This window comes from Euphorbia lathyris, chromosome 6 (assembly GCF_963576675.1).
Source record: "Euphorbia lathyris chromosome 6, ddEupLath1.1, whole genome shotgun sequence".
NCBI lineage: Eukaryota > Viridiplantae > Streptophyta > Magnoliopsida > Malpighiales > Euphorbiaceae > Euphorbia > Euphorbia lathyris.
The window spans coordinates 21,243,395-21,263,139 of NC_088915.1; the positions used below are offsets into that span (position 1 = coordinate 21,243,395).

At 34.5% G+C, this 19,745-nt stretch overlaps 2 protein-coding genes across 2 annotated transcripts; both read left to right on the forward strand.

The window, feature by feature from the left end:
* The first annotated feature begins 6,525 nt into the window (after positions 1–6,525).
* LOC136232774 (xyloglucan glycosyltransferase 4) lies at positions 6,526–9,386 on the forward strand. Its single transcript, XM_066022168.1, has 4 exons — positions 6,526–7,536; positions 7,632–7,940; positions 8,055–8,459; positions 8,551–9,386. Exons 1-4 carry the CDS (start codon positions 6,904–6,906, stop codon positions 9,181–9,183), a joined length of 1,980 nt encoding a protein of 659 aa, XP_065878240.1. The 5' UTR covers positions 6,526–6,903; the 3' UTR covers positions 9,184–9,386.
* Positions 9,387–11,316: 1,930 nt separating this feature from the next.
* LOC136234239 (ankyrin repeat domain-containing protein EMB506, chloroplastic) lies at positions 11,317–14,678 on the forward strand. The gene is made up of 8 exons (XM_066024038.1): positions 11,317–11,475; positions 11,689–12,095; positions 12,896–12,975; positions 13,225–13,323; positions 13,409–13,507; positions 13,619–13,717; positions 13,806–13,904; positions 13,979–14,678. Exons 2-8 carry the CDS (start codon positions 11,693–11,695, stop codon positions 14,081–14,083), a joined length of 984 nt encoding a protein of 327 aa, XP_065880110.1. The 5' UTR covers positions 11,317–11,475; positions 11,689–11,692; the 3' UTR covers positions 14,084–14,678.
* Positions 14,679–19,745: the final 5,067 nt, after the last annotated feature.

Below are 19,745 nucleotides of genomic sequence, written 5' to 3' on the forward strand. Positions count from 1 at the left end.
CTGGCCAATGGCCAGGTGGTCACAAGAACATTGACCAACCCCTTGAAACACACATTTCTTATCCCCTTATACTACCATCATAAACATAAATGTTTATACATTAAAAGATCAAACATGCCCCACTCATCATTCGAACTCCTACAAAATAAATAGTACCGAGAACATAAATAAATCCCACAATCACGATTTGCAGCCACAAGCTATGATTGCACTTGACATGAAAAACATAGTTAATCCAGCTACCGTTGAAGATCCGAACATATCCCTTCTCGAGACCTTGCTAAGAGTAAAGGAATCTTAGGCCCAATAAGGCATGGGATTTGGTGCATCGACCAATAAATACAAACATAGTTGGCTCACGATGGGTTTTTTCACATTAAAACTAAGAAAGATGGTTCTTTTGTCAGATTCAAAGCTTATCTTATTGCTCGTGGTTTCATCCAAGTATCTAGAATTGATTTTGATGAGACATTCAGCCCTATTGTTCGGCCTAGTATAATTCATTTAGTGATTGCTTTGGCTATTTCTCACTGTTGGACTTTACAACAATTGGATGTCAAAAATTCCTTTTTCATGGGTTCTTAAAAGAAAAAGTCTATACGGAGCAGCCTGCTAGTTTTATTGATGCTAAGCTAACTGGTCACGTTTGTTTGCTTAAGAAATCTCTTTATGGCTTTAAATAAACACCTCATGCTTGGTTTGATCGCTTATCTCAATTTTTACTTCATATTGGTTTTTGTTGCAGCAAGGCATATCCTTCTTTATTTATACTTTAGTCTTCTAATGTGATTGTTCTTTTTCTTATTTATGTGGATGATGTCTTAATTGATGGTAATGATGTAGTCTTTCTTCAACAAATAATCAATAAGATTGGCACTAAATTTACAATAAAAGATTTGGGTATCCTGCGGTATTTTCTTGGCATCAAAATTAAGTATACTATTGATGGTGGCTTCCTATGTCAAAGCAAATCTACTCATGATCTCTTAAAAATAACAACCATGTCAAATAGCTCCTCGTTTGTGACACCAACTACTCTAAAAGGAAAGTCTCACACAACTGATTCTACTTTTCTTGATGCTTTTTTCTTATCGAAGCATCATTGGGGCTCTCCAATACTTAACATTTACACATCTTGATATTACTCATGTTGTTAACCAGGTCTGCCAACATTTGTCTTATCCCACATTGGGCAATTTTAAGGCTGTAAAACAAATTCTTTGTTACTTAAAGGGTACTTCAGATTTCAGTTATCTATATATTTTAAATTTTAATTACAGAGTTGTATAGCAAAAAAATAACTCTTCTTTCTGTACAAAGGTCAAGTTGTAGTTAGTAAAAAATCATCAAGAGTTGTTGCCTTGAAAAATTCTCACCACCATGTATATTTGAAATCTTATGGCAAAGGTTTGTCATTATTTATCTAACGATAACCCAAATTCCCAGAAAACATCCATAAAGAAAGGTAGCAAAAAAAAATCACACGCCACTTACAAATTGTTCCTCATACAAGTATACAACATCGCCTCATTCTGTTTTATCACATTATTACCTCTCAACTCTCGACAAAGCTATTGATTTATATGGATGTATTATCATGTAGGCCAAACAAATCGACACCAAATCCTTTGATATTGTTATGCTATATGCATCTTTTAAAGTCTTTGATGGTGGATTTTTGGGTCGATACTAGTGTTTGACATGTTTTCGGGTACTTTTCCCTTTGGGGCAAACACGATCCTTTATATTTTGGTAAAATTTTCTCAAGTCTAATCCTTTTTACTTCGAAGATGGGGTAATGTTATCTCTAAAATGTAACGGTTTCTACTTCATACTCCTAGTCACAATCTTAGTCCCTAGGCAGAGGGTGTACTTAAAGTCGACCTAATATTTTCAAATAAGAGATCTTATCTTATGAGCCAAAGACACTGATGCCAAATCCTTTGATATTATTATGCTATATGCATTCAATAAATCCTTTGATGGTGGATTTTTGGGTCAAGACCATTGCTGACATGTTTCCCACCAAACATTTTATGGGTACTTTCTCCTTTAGGCCAAATATGGCCCCTTATATTTTGGTGAACTATCATCAAGTCTAATCCACTCTCTTTGAAAGAAGGGGGCAAGGTTATATCTATAATATAACGAACAATACTTTATACTCCTAGTCGTAATCTTTGTCCATAGGCAAACAGTGTACTCAAAGTCGATCTAAGATTTTTAAATAAGGGTTTATTGTCGTCCATGAAGAAGAAATTCTCTCTCGAAATTATCCACCTCACTTATCACACTCAACCCACTCCTTAAAAACACACACCCATATAAAGAATCACAATAATCTAAAATGACACAAAACTAAAACACATGAAGTCAAAGTTTACGAAACATCTAAAGTTGACTTTATCCTTTTTCGATGCCTCCACACTCTCAACAAAGCAATTCTGGTTCGAAGCGTCCCATTCATTTCTAAAGATTCTCCATATAGAGAAAAGTACAAGCAAAAAGATGAGAAAGGTTAAAATGTCTATGACTATACTTGATAACATCCGCAATATTATTGTTAGGACTCCGTTGGAAATATTTCTTGAAAGGAGGATCAAAAGGAAGAAAATTCATAAGGGACCCACCGGCTCAACATATAGGCATACGTCTAGCGTAAGGGCGGATGAATGATACGCATACGGTGACACGCCCTTGGCCATCCGAGGTCCGCCACATAAAAGGATACGTCCTTACACGATCCGCCAAGACAGGACAATAAGTTGTTACACGGTGGAATCAGCATCATTAATAAACATTAATGATGCCTTAAAGACAATAACAGCTCGGAGGTAAAGATCAGAGTTAAGTCGCATTAAAAGGGCATTACACTTCATTAAAAGGCATTAAAGGGGAGCCATTACGATTATCACTTAATCCAATATAAATAGTCCTATAATAAAGCGTCGAGAGGTACACACTATCTAAACCCTACTTGTGATTACAGATTATTCTCTCAGTATATTACTGATTTAGGCATCGGAGTGCCCCCGACCGAGCACAACGGCACCCCACAGGGACATTATTCGGTGTACAGAAATCAACATGATATCAATACTCCAAACAAAGATAAACAATTCATCATATTTTTTGTTTTATACATATTTTTTTAATCACAAGCGATATGGGGTAATCTAAAGGTCATTGTACTAATGCTTACCAAATGGAAGAGGGGGACATTTGATGTAGACTGGCAGGGCTTATAAAACCCACCCGCCCACCAAAGAAATACACCAAACAAACCACAATACATTGCCTTAAAGGACAACTATAATTCTTATCATTTTGTATATATTTTTTAGAATTTATATCTAATTTTCCACCAGATTTTATACACATATCCACTTTCAATGCAATGCAATTGGTTAAAAACATCCATTTGGCCGAGATAGCTTGATAAATAACTATACACAACTTTAACACAAAGTAGTAGATGTTTCAATTTGGTTTTAGTGACTAAGGGAAGGAACTTACTAAAAAGACGAAATGAAACCAACTATATGAATAAACGAGCTATTGGAGTGGATAAAGTAAGTAATATTTAATTTAATTGAGCAACAAATGGAAAGTAAAGATATGAAGTAGATAGAGGGAAACAACACATGTCATTTCTCTTTTGGGATCCTTGCACTAAAAACCCATTATAGAGACGTTTTATTGAGATGACGAAAAATTCTTTGATTTGGTGGCTTTCGATATAATATATGTTCTTTTCTATATGGAAAATAGTTGTTAGGAGCGTATTTAAGGTAGTTGGAAATCAGATGTTGGAATTTTTTTTGGATTGTAATGGGATTATTTAGAGGTGATGCAATTTGTACTCTTCAAAAGTTCGTTAAATGTATTTTATTTTAAATATAAATTCAGTGTAGTATAATATAAATTTTGCTTGTTTTTATAGAAGATTTAGTTTCAACATGGGAGAGAGCATAACATTTTAGAATACTCTAGGAGTAATATATCTATGGCTTAATACATCATTTGCCCTCTGAACTTGTCCAAAAAGTTTGATTGGCCCCCTGAACTTTTAAAGTGTCTCGATAGCCCCCTGAACTTGCATAAAATGTAATCAATTAATCACTCGGTTGCAAAAAAGTAAATTAAATACGGAAGATATATTGCACGACTCTTAAAAAACTAAAACGACCGAAATCGGAGTATGCGGTGCTTAGAATAGAGAAGACAAGTTGTATAGTTGAGCAAGCAATAACTTCATTTTTAATCTATTTTTGAATTATGTAATAACATTCTAAGATGCGTGGAATATATTTCCACATTTAACTTACTTTTTTGCGACCGAGTGATCAATTGATTACATTTTATGCAAGTTCAAGGGGCTAACTGAATATTTTATGCAAGTTCAAGGGGCTGTCAAGATACTTTAAAAGTTCAGGGGGCTAATCAAGCTTTTTGGATAAGTTCAGGGGGCAAATGATGTATTAAGCCTATATCTAACAAATCAATTACTTTTTTTTTTTTGATAGGAACTAACAAATCAATTAATTTTTTTTGGTAGAAAAGAAAAGGAAAGCAAAGCAAAACAAGCAACTACACCGGGATTAGCTTAGGAAAGCTAACCCCAATCCTATCCTCTAAAAGAAGAGGAGAAAGAGCGATAGGGGAACGGTAAGGGTAGAAACACCTAACACCCCCTCATGGCCTGCCGCCGCCAAGTGATCGGTTCTGCTCCCGGAAAATGTGGATGAACTCAAGGATATCAAATGAGGGGCTAAGCCTCTTAATAGCTTTAATAAGGTTGCGGTTATGAAGACCCATGGCATGACACATGCATATCTTTCCTTTTTGTTTTTAAAACAATCATATCCGTGAAGTGATATGCAGTACTATTTTGATTGATTGGATACAATTGTACTGTAAAAAACACCAAGAGGTCAACCATTTCCAAGATTATAGTCTAATAGTAAGTTAGAGGGCTTAATACATCTTTAGCCTCCTATACTTCTCCAAAAATGTCAAATGTCCTCATATACTTCGAAAAAGTTCTATTTACCCTTGAACTTGCTTTAAGTGACCCATTAACTCTCTGAAAGTCATAATTGTTACAATCGTACGAGTCACGAGTCGACTCGTACGATTCATGAAGATTTCGAATCGTGTCTATGGTATGACTCGAAATCTTCATGAATTGGACATGAATCGGCTGAGTCCACCAATTTGGTTGATTCATGACACCATTAAAAAAATAACTATTTTCAAATTTTAAAAAATAAAAAAACGTGTGTCAAGAACTAGTAGTATTTAATAAGAAGTTACGGAATAGAAACATATGACTCTTAACTTTATAAATTCCAAACCCTCCATCTTCTTTTCTATTTATTTGTTATTTTCAACTTACTCTCCTCTATTCTTTCGATTATCTTCTACTTTCTGTCTCTGGTTTCTTTTGATTAGGGTTGTATTAAATTTGAAATTTAATAACTTCTATTTGGATATTAAAATTGTATTTTTAGACTAATATTTAAAGTTAAACATGGTTAATTTTTTTATTTTTTTATAATATTTTGAATTTCATCAAAATCTTACGATTTGGTTCAATTCACGAGTCCCGATTCACAAAATAAGATTTCGAGTCACGAGTCGAATCTCGATTTAATAACTATGCTGAAAGTTATCTATTAGCATCTGACATTGTTTACAATGATCTATAACTCTTTTAAACTTGCTTATAGTGTAGACATTTCAACTTTTCCAAAATCTTAACCACGTAAATTTTAGGGGTCAATAAATTACGTTAAACACTTAATGGGCTAATGGCCCTGTTTGGGAATTAGCTGTTAGCTGATTACATTAGTTGTTAGCTGTTAGCTCTTAGCTGATTACATTAGCTGATTTGATTAGCTGTTTGTGTAGACCTGTTTGGTAAAAATTAGCTGATTGATAATAGCGGTTTGTGCAAAAAAACGAATAAGGGCATTAATTTTGGCGCAGGAGAAGAGGGAGTCTATCTATTAAAGTTAAAGAAGTCCATTAATTTTAATATTGCAAAACGCTAATTGAAAAAGCTCATTTTAAGAGCTTTTTCTAAATTAGCGTTTTCATCCCAAAACTCTCTCACAAACCTCTCTTCACCAAACACTCCAATTAGCGGTTTCAATGGTCAAACCTCTAAAATTGGTCAAAACCGCTATTTTTATCCCAAAACGCTCTTTACCAAACAGGGCCAATGATACATTAGCCTAAGTTAGAGTCAATAAACTTATATTATACTCTAACCGCGTACAAATAATAAAGGAAATAGAATAGAACATGAAAAGCGTTGAATTGGAATGGTAAGTTTTTTTTCAAAAGGGAATTGCCAACTTTCTCTCCCCAAAATTTTTTCTAAAAAGGAATTTAGTTAGCAATTTGGGCTGTACCCAGTTGTCACCCCCAATTACTCCTTCCCTTATCATTTTAATTTTAATTAGTCTCTCCATTTGACTTTTAATCATACTACTAATCTACTACACTTTACCATTCATCGTATCTTCAATCTAAACATGATTATGAGCTGGATCTTTCAACTCTGACCATACCATACCATACCATTCACAACATTACACACTCTTCTACTTCTTTATTTCTACTTCACAGACGCCATATGAATTTCACACTTCTTTCTTTCTCCCCTTCCATTCTCTCTCTTTCTCCACTTTTTAACTTCAAATCTCATGTGTCAGTCTCAGAATCTGCTTCAAGAACCTATTTTTAGTTCTAAAGCTTGATCCTTTCTTGTTTTTATTCATTACCCGTCTCATCTATTGAACTGGGGAGATCTGTGTATTGATTGTTGTTTCTAATTCTTGCTTCTGTTGCTATATCTTGGTGGGTTTTGAAGTAGGGAGTTGCAGCTATAAATAGATGGCGCCGAATTCAGTTGTAGTCACAATGGAGAAGCCAAATAGCTTTGCTATTGTTGAAATCAATGCCTCAGATCCACTGTTTCCTGATAAGGAAAAGGCTGCTAGTCCCAAGCAATTCACATGGCTGCTTCTTCTCAAAGTCTACAAAGCTTTCACTTGCATTTCTTGGTTGGCTACTGCTTTCAAATCTATGCTGATTTCAATCAAGAAGCGGAAAATGAGCGAGGAGGAGGAGGAGGAGCCTAGAACCAGAGGGAAGTTGTATAGGTTTATCAATGTGTTTCTTGTTATATCTGTAGTAGCTTTGGTTATTGAAGTTATTGCTCATTTCAAGAACTGGAATTTGAATGTTTTATCCCCATTGGAGATTCAGGGTTTTGTGCACTGGTTGTACATGGCTTGTTTTTCTTTTAGAGTTAATTATCTTGCCCCTTTGTTGGTTATGCTCTCTAAATTCTGTACTGTGCTATTCCTGATTCAATCTCTGGACCGATTGATTCTATGCCTTGGATGCTTTTGGATTAAGTTCAAGAAATTGAAACCTCAGATCAATGGTGAAGCTTATGATATTGAAGATCCTTCAAGTTTCCCAATGGTTCTTGTTCAGATTCCAATGTGCAATGAAAGAGAGGTATGTAATTTTCTATCTGTGATGATGATGATGTGAATAACTTGTCCTTGTTGAGATCTGATTATGAAAGATTGCATTTTTTCCCCCAAATTTAGGTGTATGCACAATCCATAGGTGCAGCGTGTGAGCTTGATTGGCCAAGGGATAGATTGTTAATTCAAGTCCTAGATGATTCAAGTGATGGAAATGTGCAGCTTCTGATTCAAGATGAAGTTTCCTCATGGAGACAGAAAGGGATTAACATAATCTACAGGCATAGATTAGTGAGAACAGGATATAAAGCTGGGAATCTTAAATCAGCAATGGGCTGTGACTATATTCAAGACTATGAATTTGTTGCCATTTTTGATGCTGATTTCCAGCCTAATCCGGATTTTCTCAAGCAAACTATTCCTCACTTCAAGGTAAAGATTGTAGTACTAGTAAGCAATAAAAAGAGGCATATATATCCAATCCAATCCAGTGTGTTTTGTATTGTGTTGTATTGCTTAAGATGTTATGATTTATGGTGGATACAGGGAAATCCTGAGGTGGGACTAGTTCAGGCTCGGTGGTCCTTTGTAAACAAGGATGAAAACTTACTTACAAGACTTCAAAACGTGAATCTGTGCTTCCATTTTGAGGTGGAACAACAAGTAAATGGTCAATTTCTGAATTTCTTTGGGTTCAATGGAACAGCTGGTGTGTGGAGAATCAAGGCTTTAGAGGATTCAGGAGGGTGGCTTGAGAGAACAACAGTTGAAGATATGGACATTGCGGTACGAGCACACTTAAACGGATGGAAATTTATCTTCCTTAATGATGTAAAAGTGCTCTGTGAATTGCCTGAATCTTATGAAGCTTATAAGAAACAACAGCATCGCTGGCATTCGGGTCCGATGCAGCTCTTCCGCTTATGTCTTCCAGCAATCATCACTTCCAAGGTTTGTTTGATTCTAAAACTTCTAATCTTTAATCTTTATTTCATTCAGTTTACACAGAATTAACTAAGTAATTTATGTTTTGATGCAGCAGATATCAATTTGGAAGAAGGCCAATCTGATATTCCTCTTCTTTCTATTGAGGAAACTTATACTTCCCTTTTACTCATTCACTCTATTCTGTATCATACTTCCATTAACAATGTTCATACCAGAAGCAGAATTACCTCTTTGGGTAATCTGTTATGTACCAATTTTCATGTCCTTGTTGAACATTCTCCCTTCCCCACAATCATTCCCTTTCTTGGTACCTTACTTGCTGTTTGAGAACACAATGTCAGTCACAAAATTCAATGCCATGATATCAGGATTGTTTCAGCTTGGAAGTGCTTATGAATGGGTTGTGACAAAGAAAACAGGAAGATCATCAGAATCAGATTTGGTAGCTTTTGCTGAAAGGGAATCAAAAGAGAAAATCATCCTTAGGACGCATTCGGATTCCGGTCTGGAATTGTTAAGTAAGATGAAAGAAGAAGAAGGAACACCAGTCATTAAAAAGAAGAGAAATAGGCTGTATAGGAAAGAAGTAGCACTGGCATTTCTGCTGCTAACAGCAGCAGCAAGAACATTGTTATCTGCACATGGAGTTCATTTCTACTTCTTGCTGTTTCAGGGGTTGTCATTTCTAGTTGTTGGATTGGATCTGATTGGTGAGCAAGTCAGCTGAGAAGAAGAAGAAGAACATTCAATGTGTTTGTAAAGAATCTGAAAATGGAATTCTCCAACAAACAAACTTTACATCACAGATACAGAAAATTGAAATTGAAATTGAATTATTAGAATAGAATGAAGTTGAGTTTGTACAATACAATCATGGTGTATGTATGCTATTCATGGTATCCATATAAAGATTATGTTTCATTTTTACTCTTTTTGGAATATAATACCAGATTTTTTAGCTTCCATTTCACCATTATGTTTCATTTCGTACTAACGTCCTATAGCGGTTAGGCCTCCTGAACAGAAAAGCAATGCCAACTAACACGTGTCAGCTTGATTGAAATAGTAATAACTAACTAAACCCAAATACTAAAAGCAGCAATAGAAATACAAAACGACACTGTAAAACTATCCAATCACATGAGCAATGTGATATGTTCAATCAATACTCGGAGCTAGAAGTACAAAACGACACTATAAAACTATCCAATCACATGAGCAATGTGATATGTTCAATCAATATTCGGAGCTAATTTAATGCAATCAATCATTATTGATAAGACAAAACTTGAAGAATAAACAACGGAAAAAACCATATTTTCTCTCAATTTCTTATTGTGTTTAATTTGATTTTAGTTAATCTTTGTATAATAACAAGAAATCTAAATTGGAGTTGGATCTAATAATCAAAACGATTACACTCCTTTTAACTTATACTTAAAAGGAATGTAAATGTACTTATATTTAAAAGGAATGCAAATGTACAAAAATTTAGTAAAAGGTTTCGAGACTAGGTAATGGCAGAAAAGGAAAATTTATCTTTAAAAAATGTAGCATAACACTTGTTGAGCAACAAAATAAAACTTATGAGGATTGATTAGATTGAATAAAACTTATTAAACTACAAAAGTTATTGAAGAAGTTTTAACAATTACAAGATTCATAACATAACTTTAACCAATCAAATTAATCTTACTTAACAACTTTAAAAATAAATTTTTACCATTTCGTATTACATAAAAAAAAATAGAATATATTTGGATTATATCCATTCAAATGATGAGGTTTTTAAGTGGAATTATAATCACACGGTAGATACCACCAAACTTATCCCTATTCAAGAAATTATAAATATTAGCATTTAAATGTTAAAGTTTTCTCTTTCCTATTTTTCTATTTTTTCCTTTTAATATATATTAAATATTTGAACAGATGATGGTAATAATTAATTTTTTTTAAATAAACAACAAATTACACTTGAGAGTAATATTATCATTTGAGCTACAAACTTATATATTCATTTTTTTTTTATCACACTCCATCAACCAAAAATGAGAATAAATATTTTTAAGAAATACATATTCTATTCACTCTTATTAAATTCCTAAGGAATAATTATTCTATTCACTCTAATTTAGCTAGTAAAAGACCTTGGGTAAATTACACTCATGATCTTTCAACTTTTCTTTTACTTTCATTATGGTTTGCAAACTTTAAAACAGGATATATTATGGTTCCTGAACTTTAAACTTTACTAAAATTATGACTCTTTAATCATTGGCCAAATCAAAATGACCAATGGTGCTATCAAAATGAAAATGCTAAGATTTAAAATTGTTTAGAACCATATGTTATGTACAACCATTATTTCGATTTTTCAAATCACAATTTTCAGAGTTTTTTCTCTTTAAACAACTATTTTTCTCTCATAACCTAATAGAGATGGAAACGAATATTGTATCCGCGGGTACCCGACAATGTCCGATCCTAATGAAATTACATGTACTCTCTATAAAAGGGTATGAGATCAATAAAATTAGCTGTGGCGGGTATGAGAATACCCGGTACCCAATACCGTCATATATTTGCCTATTTATTTTTAGTGTAATTTAATTTCTTGATAATTGGAGTGATTTAGAATTTAGAATTTGGAATATTTAAACAGAAAGTTTTCTCTCCTACTAATATAGTTGAAAATAATAATTACGTAGTTTATTTAAAATAAAGTGAATAACATTATGGGCCTTTTGTTTCCAAAACATTATGGGCCTTAAACTCTCATCTTATCTCCATTATCAAAATAAATTTAAAAAGGACAATACTTAGGGACTTGACTGCTAAAAAGTAGTAAACTTATTAAGGACCTAACATATTCAAGTCTTTATTATGATATGATAAGGTTGTTTTTCCCTCATTTTTTTTTTTTGTCTAGTTCATATCTTCAAATTTGAATCTCGGGTTGTTTTTAATCTCTAAAAGCGAATTGTGAAGGCGCGAAGCTTGATAGATTACATTACAGGTGTGGATTTTGTGTTTTTCTGATCTCGGTTCTTGTTTTCTGTTTTTATTTGATTATTTGATTGTTCTAAGCGTGATGCTTAATTCTTATCCTTAATTACAGTCTTTCAAATTAGCTATTGATGACAGCACTCGTAAGATTATGGGTTGGGTTGCCTCTTTGCAATTGCAGGTTTATTAGTTGAAATTTGACGTTAATTTCCTTCCATTGTAGAGTAATGTTGGCAACAGGAGTTGCAACTTCTCCTTTGAATTGTCTGCTTCCAAAACCCTCTGCAGTGGCTACTTCAGCTAATCTGAGTTTTGATTTTGGCACCAATTTGTGTAAAGAATCAAACACCTTTAGAACTGGAAGATGCAATTTGTTTCTTGCTAAGAAATTCTCAAAATTGAGTGCTGGTGTTGTTGATTCAAAATGGGATTCAACCTCAGAAATAGTCCAAGGAGTTTGGGAAGAACCCGACGATGGAAGTGGAAGTGATTCTGATGAAGAAGATAAAGAATTAGAAGAAAATGACTTGGATTATGAGAGTGATTGGGAGGAAGAAACAAAGACTGCATCTGCTACTAGGAAACTTAAAAATTCTGCATCAGAGAGTAACGAAGAGGATCTTGTTAAAGGTATCCTTTTCTTTCTTTATTCCTTTTTGTATTTTTTTTTTCTTTTCTAGTTTGTTCCTTCAATTGATCATCCTAAAACAATAGGGAAAAGAATGTCAAATATATGTTTAAAAGTAACTAGATGGTCTTTGCTATTATGCAGTCATTAGCGCAAGCATAAAGATTCTGATGAATGCTCATAGCTAGAAGAAATTATCATTTAACTTTTTGAAGCATTACTGAACCCTGTTAAAAAGCTTTTATTAGCTCATTATCTAGGGTTATGTGATTTGGGATTCCATATAATATGCTTATGCTTTTATGAAGAAGGAAGTGAAGTAATTCATCATGAGAATGGACAGTGATAGTTTTGATTAACTGGAAAAGACAGGAAAGCCTCTTTTCTTTTTACATTGTCATCAATTTGTGTTTCTATCCATGAACCTGATAACAAATATATGAATAATTTACTTATGTTGAATAATAGAACGGGAAACTATGAATTCAGACTATTGATTAGATTAAACATTATTACTTAGAGTGGAAAAAAAGACTAATTAAAAAACATAGCATTCATCAGCACAAATTGCTAGATCGGTTATGATGCTCTTACTTTAGGAAGGTGATACCGGAGAGGTAGGTTGAACTCCACTTTTTTTCTTTTGGTATAACCTTGCTTTCCAAGAGAAACGACGTACTAGAATGATCTAGTTTTTCTTAGCTTTTGACATTGAATTGGACTGACACCTCACAGTTCTTGCTGTTAGCTCTTTTCACTTATATTAGGTTTTTCATAATTTTATCTATTTTATTCCATGCAGAGATTGAACAGCTTTTAGGACCAGAAGAAAGAGCAATTTTACAACAAAATGCAACTTATAACATGGGCAAATTATCAACAGTGAGTTTGATAACTTTGAGCATCCTGTTTCTCTGCAATAGGAAATCTCCTTTCCATCAGTGGGAGTAGTAAAAGGATTATTCCTGCTAGATATATGATCATTGTGCAGTTTTACTGACAGGGGTACACACCACAATTTGAGTTGCCATTGACTTGATCTTATTCACCGCAAAAGATGCATAATGCATGCAATTTTTCCATTTATTGAAGTTCTTTTCTTTTTTATCCATGTTCTTTTGCCTTCATTAGGATAAATGGAAACCACTCCAGACCCTAGCGCTATCAGGGCAGATACGCTTTATGGACACTCTCCTAGAAGAAGGACTCGATATTGACAGTGTTGATAAGGTGAATCTCATCAGGTGGTATTATTTCTTTTATTTGGCGAGTCTTTTACCTTAAGGAAAATTAATAAGTTGAAATGGTCAAATAGGATGGTTTCACTGCTCTTCATAAGGCAATTATGGGCAGAAAGGACTCTGTGATTACTCATCTTCTAAGGAAAGGTGCAAGCCCTCACATCACAGATAGGGTGAGGACAAAATTTGCAATATCACAAGCTTTCTTCTTTGTCGCCGTCTTCTCATTTTTATTGTTACAAGAGATTCCAATGTATCTAATTATTGAATAATCGAAATAACAGGATGGTGCTAGCCCTTTGCATCATGCAGTTCAAGTTGGTGCGTTGCAAATTGTGAAGTTATTGATCAAATGCAAGGCTGATGTCAATGTTGCAGATAATGTAAGTATAGATTTTAAAAAACTGTTCAAACTGTCTATGTTCGGCTGATATCTGGAGCCTCATAACATTTTTCCTATTTTTCATCCAGGAAGGCTGGACTCCGCTGCATGTTGCACTGCAAACTAGAAATAGACATATAGTTAAAGTTCTGTTAGTGAATGACGCAGATAAAAACAGAAGAAATAAGGTAAATGTCTATAGTTGTACTTCACCATGGAGTTCCTGTTTGCGAAACTTATATTGTTGACTCATCATATTCAGGATGGAATGACACCGTTGGATCTTTGCTTATGTTATGGCAAAGACTTCAACACGTATGACCTAGCAAAGTTAGTGAAAGTCGTGCCGGCTAACAGAGATTTTTGATGGGCTTGGGCATTCTACAACTTTGATTTAATAGATGTGTAGCCAAAAGATTGTTTGAAGCCACATCTAGTGTTTTGAGGTGCAAGAAATAATCTTGGACCGAGCTGTCTCAGAATGCATCTCGCAAATTGTGAGTACTTTGATCCATAAATCTCTGTGCAATACTGGAACCTGTTTGTTAGACTCTTGGGAGCTAAATATAGGCAATTTGGCATTTGCGCACTCTGCCCACTCTCAAACTTTTCTTGTCAAATGATAAATATTGCAATCACAAGTGATGGTATGTGTAATCAGCAGTAAGCCAGTCGTGTTGACGTTTGCAAGGTTAAACTTCCCTACAACAATTGCACCTAATTAGGTTGGAAGAACAAGTCCTAGTGTATACGGACGTAGCATAGTGTCACGGGCATTCCAGAACAAAGGAGTAGATTAGAGTTTCAGTGGTCTCAGATCAAACACTTACTTGAATATCCCCCTTTAGTTTATTTTATCTAATTGATATTGTATAAAAGTTGTACCCTGTTATGCTTGAGAGAAAAATATTTTGCAATTTCTTTGCCTCTCAATTTGGTAGACAAAGACTGGTTTATTTTTCCATAAACATTCTTTTTAGGGTCGCATAATCATAGTTGGCATGAAGTATGCACCAAACATAATGGTTCCGGATTTAATAGAATGCAGTGAAATAAAATTTAATAGAATGCAGTGAAATAAAATTAATAAGAACTTCTGAGTCTTATGCTGAAAGAAAACATTTTTGTGCATCCTAAAACAGTATCTGTTAACATGCTAAGTTGCTTATGAATATGCAGCTGATACTGTAACTGTTCTCAAGCTGATATTTCTTGGAATTCCTTAGGTAAGATCCTCAGCCAACCAACCTCCACTTTCTGGTCCTGAAGTAATTTGATGAACTACAGAAACAACCAGTTAGACAGTTTGAAACTGCATATCCAGTGTAAAAAAATGATTGTGCAGTACTCATATTTTCAGGGAACTAGCCTGAGATAATCCTGCAAGTGCAAGCTGAGGCAACTAGCCACATGCTTGACATGGACGATATAGACCCGCCTTTGGGTGCAATTCCAATGATAGGACTAGTTAATGCTACATGTCTTCTTTATCCTTCAACCCACCCAGAACCTAACATACAAACAATTGAAAGAAAGAATCCAATTCTCATTCTTTGCAGTAGTGAGATTCCACCTTCTTTTCGTGTGAGCCTCTGAAGACGGGGAATGATGATTCGATCATATATAGGAATCAAAATTCTAGTGGCTAGCTAGCATAGTCAAGCTGAAGAGCTTGCAGAACTGCATAAGTCTGTTGTCGAGTCAATGACATATAGAATATGATGGTCAATATCCATATCGGAATTATTCTAACCCAGCATTTCACTTCTTCAACTTGTTGAATGCTCCAAATCACCAACACCCCCTAATGAAAAATTCATAGAATGATCATTCTTTTATATATAATTAACATTAGCAAATGATCAGTAAAAGCAAATTAAAGAGTAGTTACCAAGAAAGAGCCATCAGAACCGAAACACAGAGACTTGAAGCGTCCAAATATGTATCAAAGAGAAAGGCACCAAGCAAAGTTGCTAAATTTGCAGTCCCATTGAAGATGTTAACAACAATGGCGGTGGATTTTAGGATATTTATGTTGAATACTGTAGTCAGATGAGATATTTGCCCACTGAACTTGTCCAAAAAGGTTGATTATCCCCATGAACTTTCAAAGTGTCCCGATAGCCTATCAACTTGCATTAAATGTTCACTTAACTCCCTAAACTTGCGTAAAATGTAGTTAATTGATTACTCGGTTGCAAGAAAATAAATTAAATGTGGAAAATGTATTTCACGTGTCTTGAAAAAAAGTAAAACGACCAAGATCGGGATATGCAGTTCTAATATTAGAGAAGACAAGTTTTATAGTCGAGTAAGTAATAACTCCCTTTTTAATCTATTTTTGAATTATTATGTAATACATTCTAAGATGTGTGATGTGTAGAATACATATTCTGCATTTAACTTACTTTTTTGCAACCGATTGATTAATTGATTACATTTTACGCAAGTTCAAAGTACTAACTAAACATTTTATGCAAGTTAAAGGGATTATCAGAATATTCTGAAAGTTCAGGGGTCAATCAAGCTTTTCGGATGTATTAAGTCGGATGATGAATACATAAATAGGTTTTGTTATTTACCGCCCCCAAATTACTTATCACCGCTCTTTTTTTGGACATTTTTGTCATTTTCATTTTCCATTCAAAAACATAATATCATCTCTTTCGAACCAAAAATTGGATTTCTGAAAAATGGACCGAGAAAGTCGAGGAAATCGAATAACTACAGTTCCTATTTACACTAATTGAAATTCGTCTCCAAAAACTAACCAATCCAATCAGTTAATAAAAAAAAATCATCCAAATTGGCCTAAACGGGTGATTCACACCACCTGGCCTAGGCAGAAACAAGTGGATCATCCTTTTCTACCTAGGCAGAAACGGGTAGTTCATCCGTTTCTGCCTAGGTCAGGTGGTGTGAATCACCCGTTTAGCATATATTCAACGAGTTTTGTCTCCGAATTCGGAGACGAAACTCGTGTTTTCGATTCGATTTTCAAATAAAAATACTTATCCGAGGAATCATTAGTCTTTTTCCCCTACCGTGTTTAAGTCCCATGAATGTTGTTCGGGTTTTTGAAATTTAAGAGAACTTCAGTTTTTGAGTTTAAAAAATAACAAGGGTAAAAGTGTCCAAGAGGGGATGGTGATAAGTAATTTGGGGACAGTGAATGACAATCCATTACATAAATCTGTGTACTCCGATTCAAGAGGATCAAGTCAGCCTTAGAGACGCGCCCGAGGATCCGGGAGGTGCGAAAACACAAGGGGAGACACTGTGGGAACAAAATGGAGCAGGTTGAACATTTTTAGGCCCGTGGGTAGCCGACTCACAGGCCCAATTAATTAAAACATGGGAAAATTACACAGAAATTCCTTTTGTATCCTTAGGTTATGTTTTGGTTATTTACTAGATGGATTCGCCTAGGGGATGAATAATGCGATCATGTTTTTTTTTAGATCTTGTATTGACTGTATTCTATATTTATAGGGGGTTTTTATTTCTACTTACATTCTTACTTATATTCTTTTTTTTTTTTTTGTGCTTAATATATTCTTTTCTTTTAATGGGATGAAATATGTTTTCCATAAATAAAAGTAAATAATAAATATAAGCGGTCTCCTCCATCAAAGTGACGAATCGGCTTTGGGCTTTCCGGGACCGGCTGGAGCATGATGGATTTTTTGTAGAGAAATTTACATAGAAGTTCATTTTCGAAAAACTATTTACACCTATGTTAAGTCATAATTTTGAATTTTATGAAACTAATAAAATTATTATTTTTAAAGATTAAAGTTTATAAATTAAGGGTTTAGAATATATTGTTAAGAGTTTGAGATTTATGAATTGGGGTTTAAACTTTTTAAATTAGGTATAAAAACATATTTTATTTAGTATATATAGAAAAAAATAACATATTGAGAATTAAATTTTATGATATGGTTTAATTATAATTTTGTAGTTAATTATGATATTCATGGAAAAAGCTCTTTTTTGTAATACTCGTGGATTCTGCTTTCTCTTTCCCTATCGCTTTGACACATGCTTTTATGGCTGAACTTCGTGCAGTTATTTTTTCCATTAGAGAAAGGGTTGGTATAGGTATTAGATAGGTATATGTATTAGATATTGCACCACTGACTTAATGTCTGGTAGAATTACATCTTGACGTTTCAAGAAGGTACTAAAATATAAATAAGTCCAAACGTTGTGTGATTATTATTAGTAGAAAATTCTAGCCTTAAAATCTAGAAGTGATAATAAATAATTTATTATAAATATTTATGTTGCTATGAAAATTTGTAGTCTAGAAATAGTATATCTACCGACTTTGTCTTGTATATATATATATATATATATATGCTTGTTGGGTTGTTTGTGTATGTGAGGTAATTGTGAGTGAGTAAGCAGTATGCGTATAAAAAATAAAATACAGTGATTGTGGGATGTGTCCGAGTGAGTATTGTGTAATAAATAAGTTCTCATTATCCTAAAATATATTATTTTATTTCTTAATTCATACCTAATGACCAAAAAATCATTACTTTATATATAATTTATTTTAATTATAAATATTATCATAAAACTATATAAATAACTACATTTTAAATAATTAAATTATTTTTAAATTAAAAAAACTTAAACAATGTTACTTCAAAAAGTGACAGCATTGTTTGAAAAATTCAAATACTCGCCATCACTCTAACATATGACATTTTTTAAAAGTTGATAAAATCACTAGAGCATCTCCAAAAGACTCTTAGTGCACTCTCTAAAAATAATATAAAGATCGTGAGTAGTCTCGAGACCTAATTCTCTCTCTTCGTCTCTTTCGCGTGAACAGAGGAGGGTTTTCCATTTCATCGCTCCGTGCCGTCTATCTTCTCTTCGCCGCGTATTCCGTTTTCGTGGTGTATTCCGTTCGTCCTTCGCGGATCTCCTTCTCGGTTCTGTCGTCTTCGCGGATCTGTCGTCCTTTCGCACGGATCTGTTTTTTCCATCGCGGATCTCCGCCGTCCGCTCCTCCATCTGTTCTGCTTTCGTGCCGTCGTCGGACCGCTCTCCGTCGTCTGCCGCCGGCCTTGCCCTGCTGCTGGTGTTTTCAGACCTATAATGTTTTTGGCTTGTTGTGCAGTAACTAATAATCTCTTAATATATTAAAGAAGAGGAAAATATCTTAATTAACTCATGAATTAAAAGAATTGTTGGTGGAGATATCTAATTGGTGAATTAAAAGTATTGTTGGTGGAGATATCTAATTGGTGATTTGCACTGTGCCACCGTTATTCCTTTTCTTCACTACGGATTCACCTGCCGTCGGTGTTTGCGGATCTGTGTTTTCAAAATTTTGTTTGGTTTGACAGTTTCTGTTTTTTTGGGTTTGTGAGGCTAGTTGTTTGGTCGGTTCTAGTTGATCTGATGGAGATGGATTGTTCCATTGCTCATCTTTTTTCTAGATCCTCTTTTTTGAAAAATGTCTTGTCTGGATCTAGTAATGATGCGATTTGTCCTCCTTCGGGATCAGGGCCCTCTGCTGGACCTAGGTCCTATGCGGCTACACTTGTTGGTAATGTTACTTCTGTGGCTTTTTCTCCGGATGTTCCTCCCCCTGTGGATCGATCTTTTATATCCGAAGAAGGCGGTTTTAAAGCTGTCAAAATACAACAAGATATTTACAATGAAAAGCTCAACCTTTGTAAACATTCTATTATCGGCCGTATCACTCTTGCTAAAGGGGAATCTCCTTGGAAGCAGTCGGACTTGAAGGCCAAACTTTCAGCTATTTGGGGTTGTTCTCCTAATTGGAAATTGATCTCTCTGGGTAGAGGTTTTTACCACATCATTTTTTCGTCCGCAGAGACTCTCCAATCTGTTTGGAGTCGTGGCGCCATTGCTCTTAGACCGGGGATTATGCGCTTCATTCCTTGGAGCCCGGGATTTAACCCGGACTCTCACAAATCCACTTCTGCTCAGGTTTGGGTCCGCTTCTACAATCTTCCTTGGGAATTCTGGGATAAGCGGATCAT

Excerpts from the sequence above, each read along its gene's own strand:
- LOC136232774 (XM_066022168.1), top strand. The coding sequence starts at position 6,904 with ATGGCGCCGAATTCAGTTGTAGTCACAATGGAGAAGCCAAATAGCTTT. Across the intron at positions 7,537-7,631 it reads CAATGTGCAATGAAAGAGAG|GTGTATGCACAATCCATAGG; the intron begins GTATGTAATTTT and ends CCCCAAATTTAG. Across the intron at positions 8,460-8,550 it reads CAGCAATCATCACTTCCAAG|ATATCAATTTGGAAGAAGGC; the intron begins GTTTGTTTGATT and ends TTGATGCAGCAG.
- LOC136234239 (XM_066024038.1), top strand. The coding sequence starts at position 11,693 with ATGTTGGCAACAGGAGTTGCAACTTCTCCTTTGAATTGTCTGCTTCCA. Across the intron at positions 12,096-12,895 it reads CGAAGAGGATCTTGTTAAAG|AGATTGAACAGCTTTTAGGA; the intron begins GTATCCTTTTCT and ends TATTCCATGCAG. Across the intron at positions 13,324-13,408 it reads ATATTGACAGTGTTGATAAG|GATGGTTTCACTGCTCTTCA; the intron begins GTGAATCTCATC and ends ATGGTCAAATAG.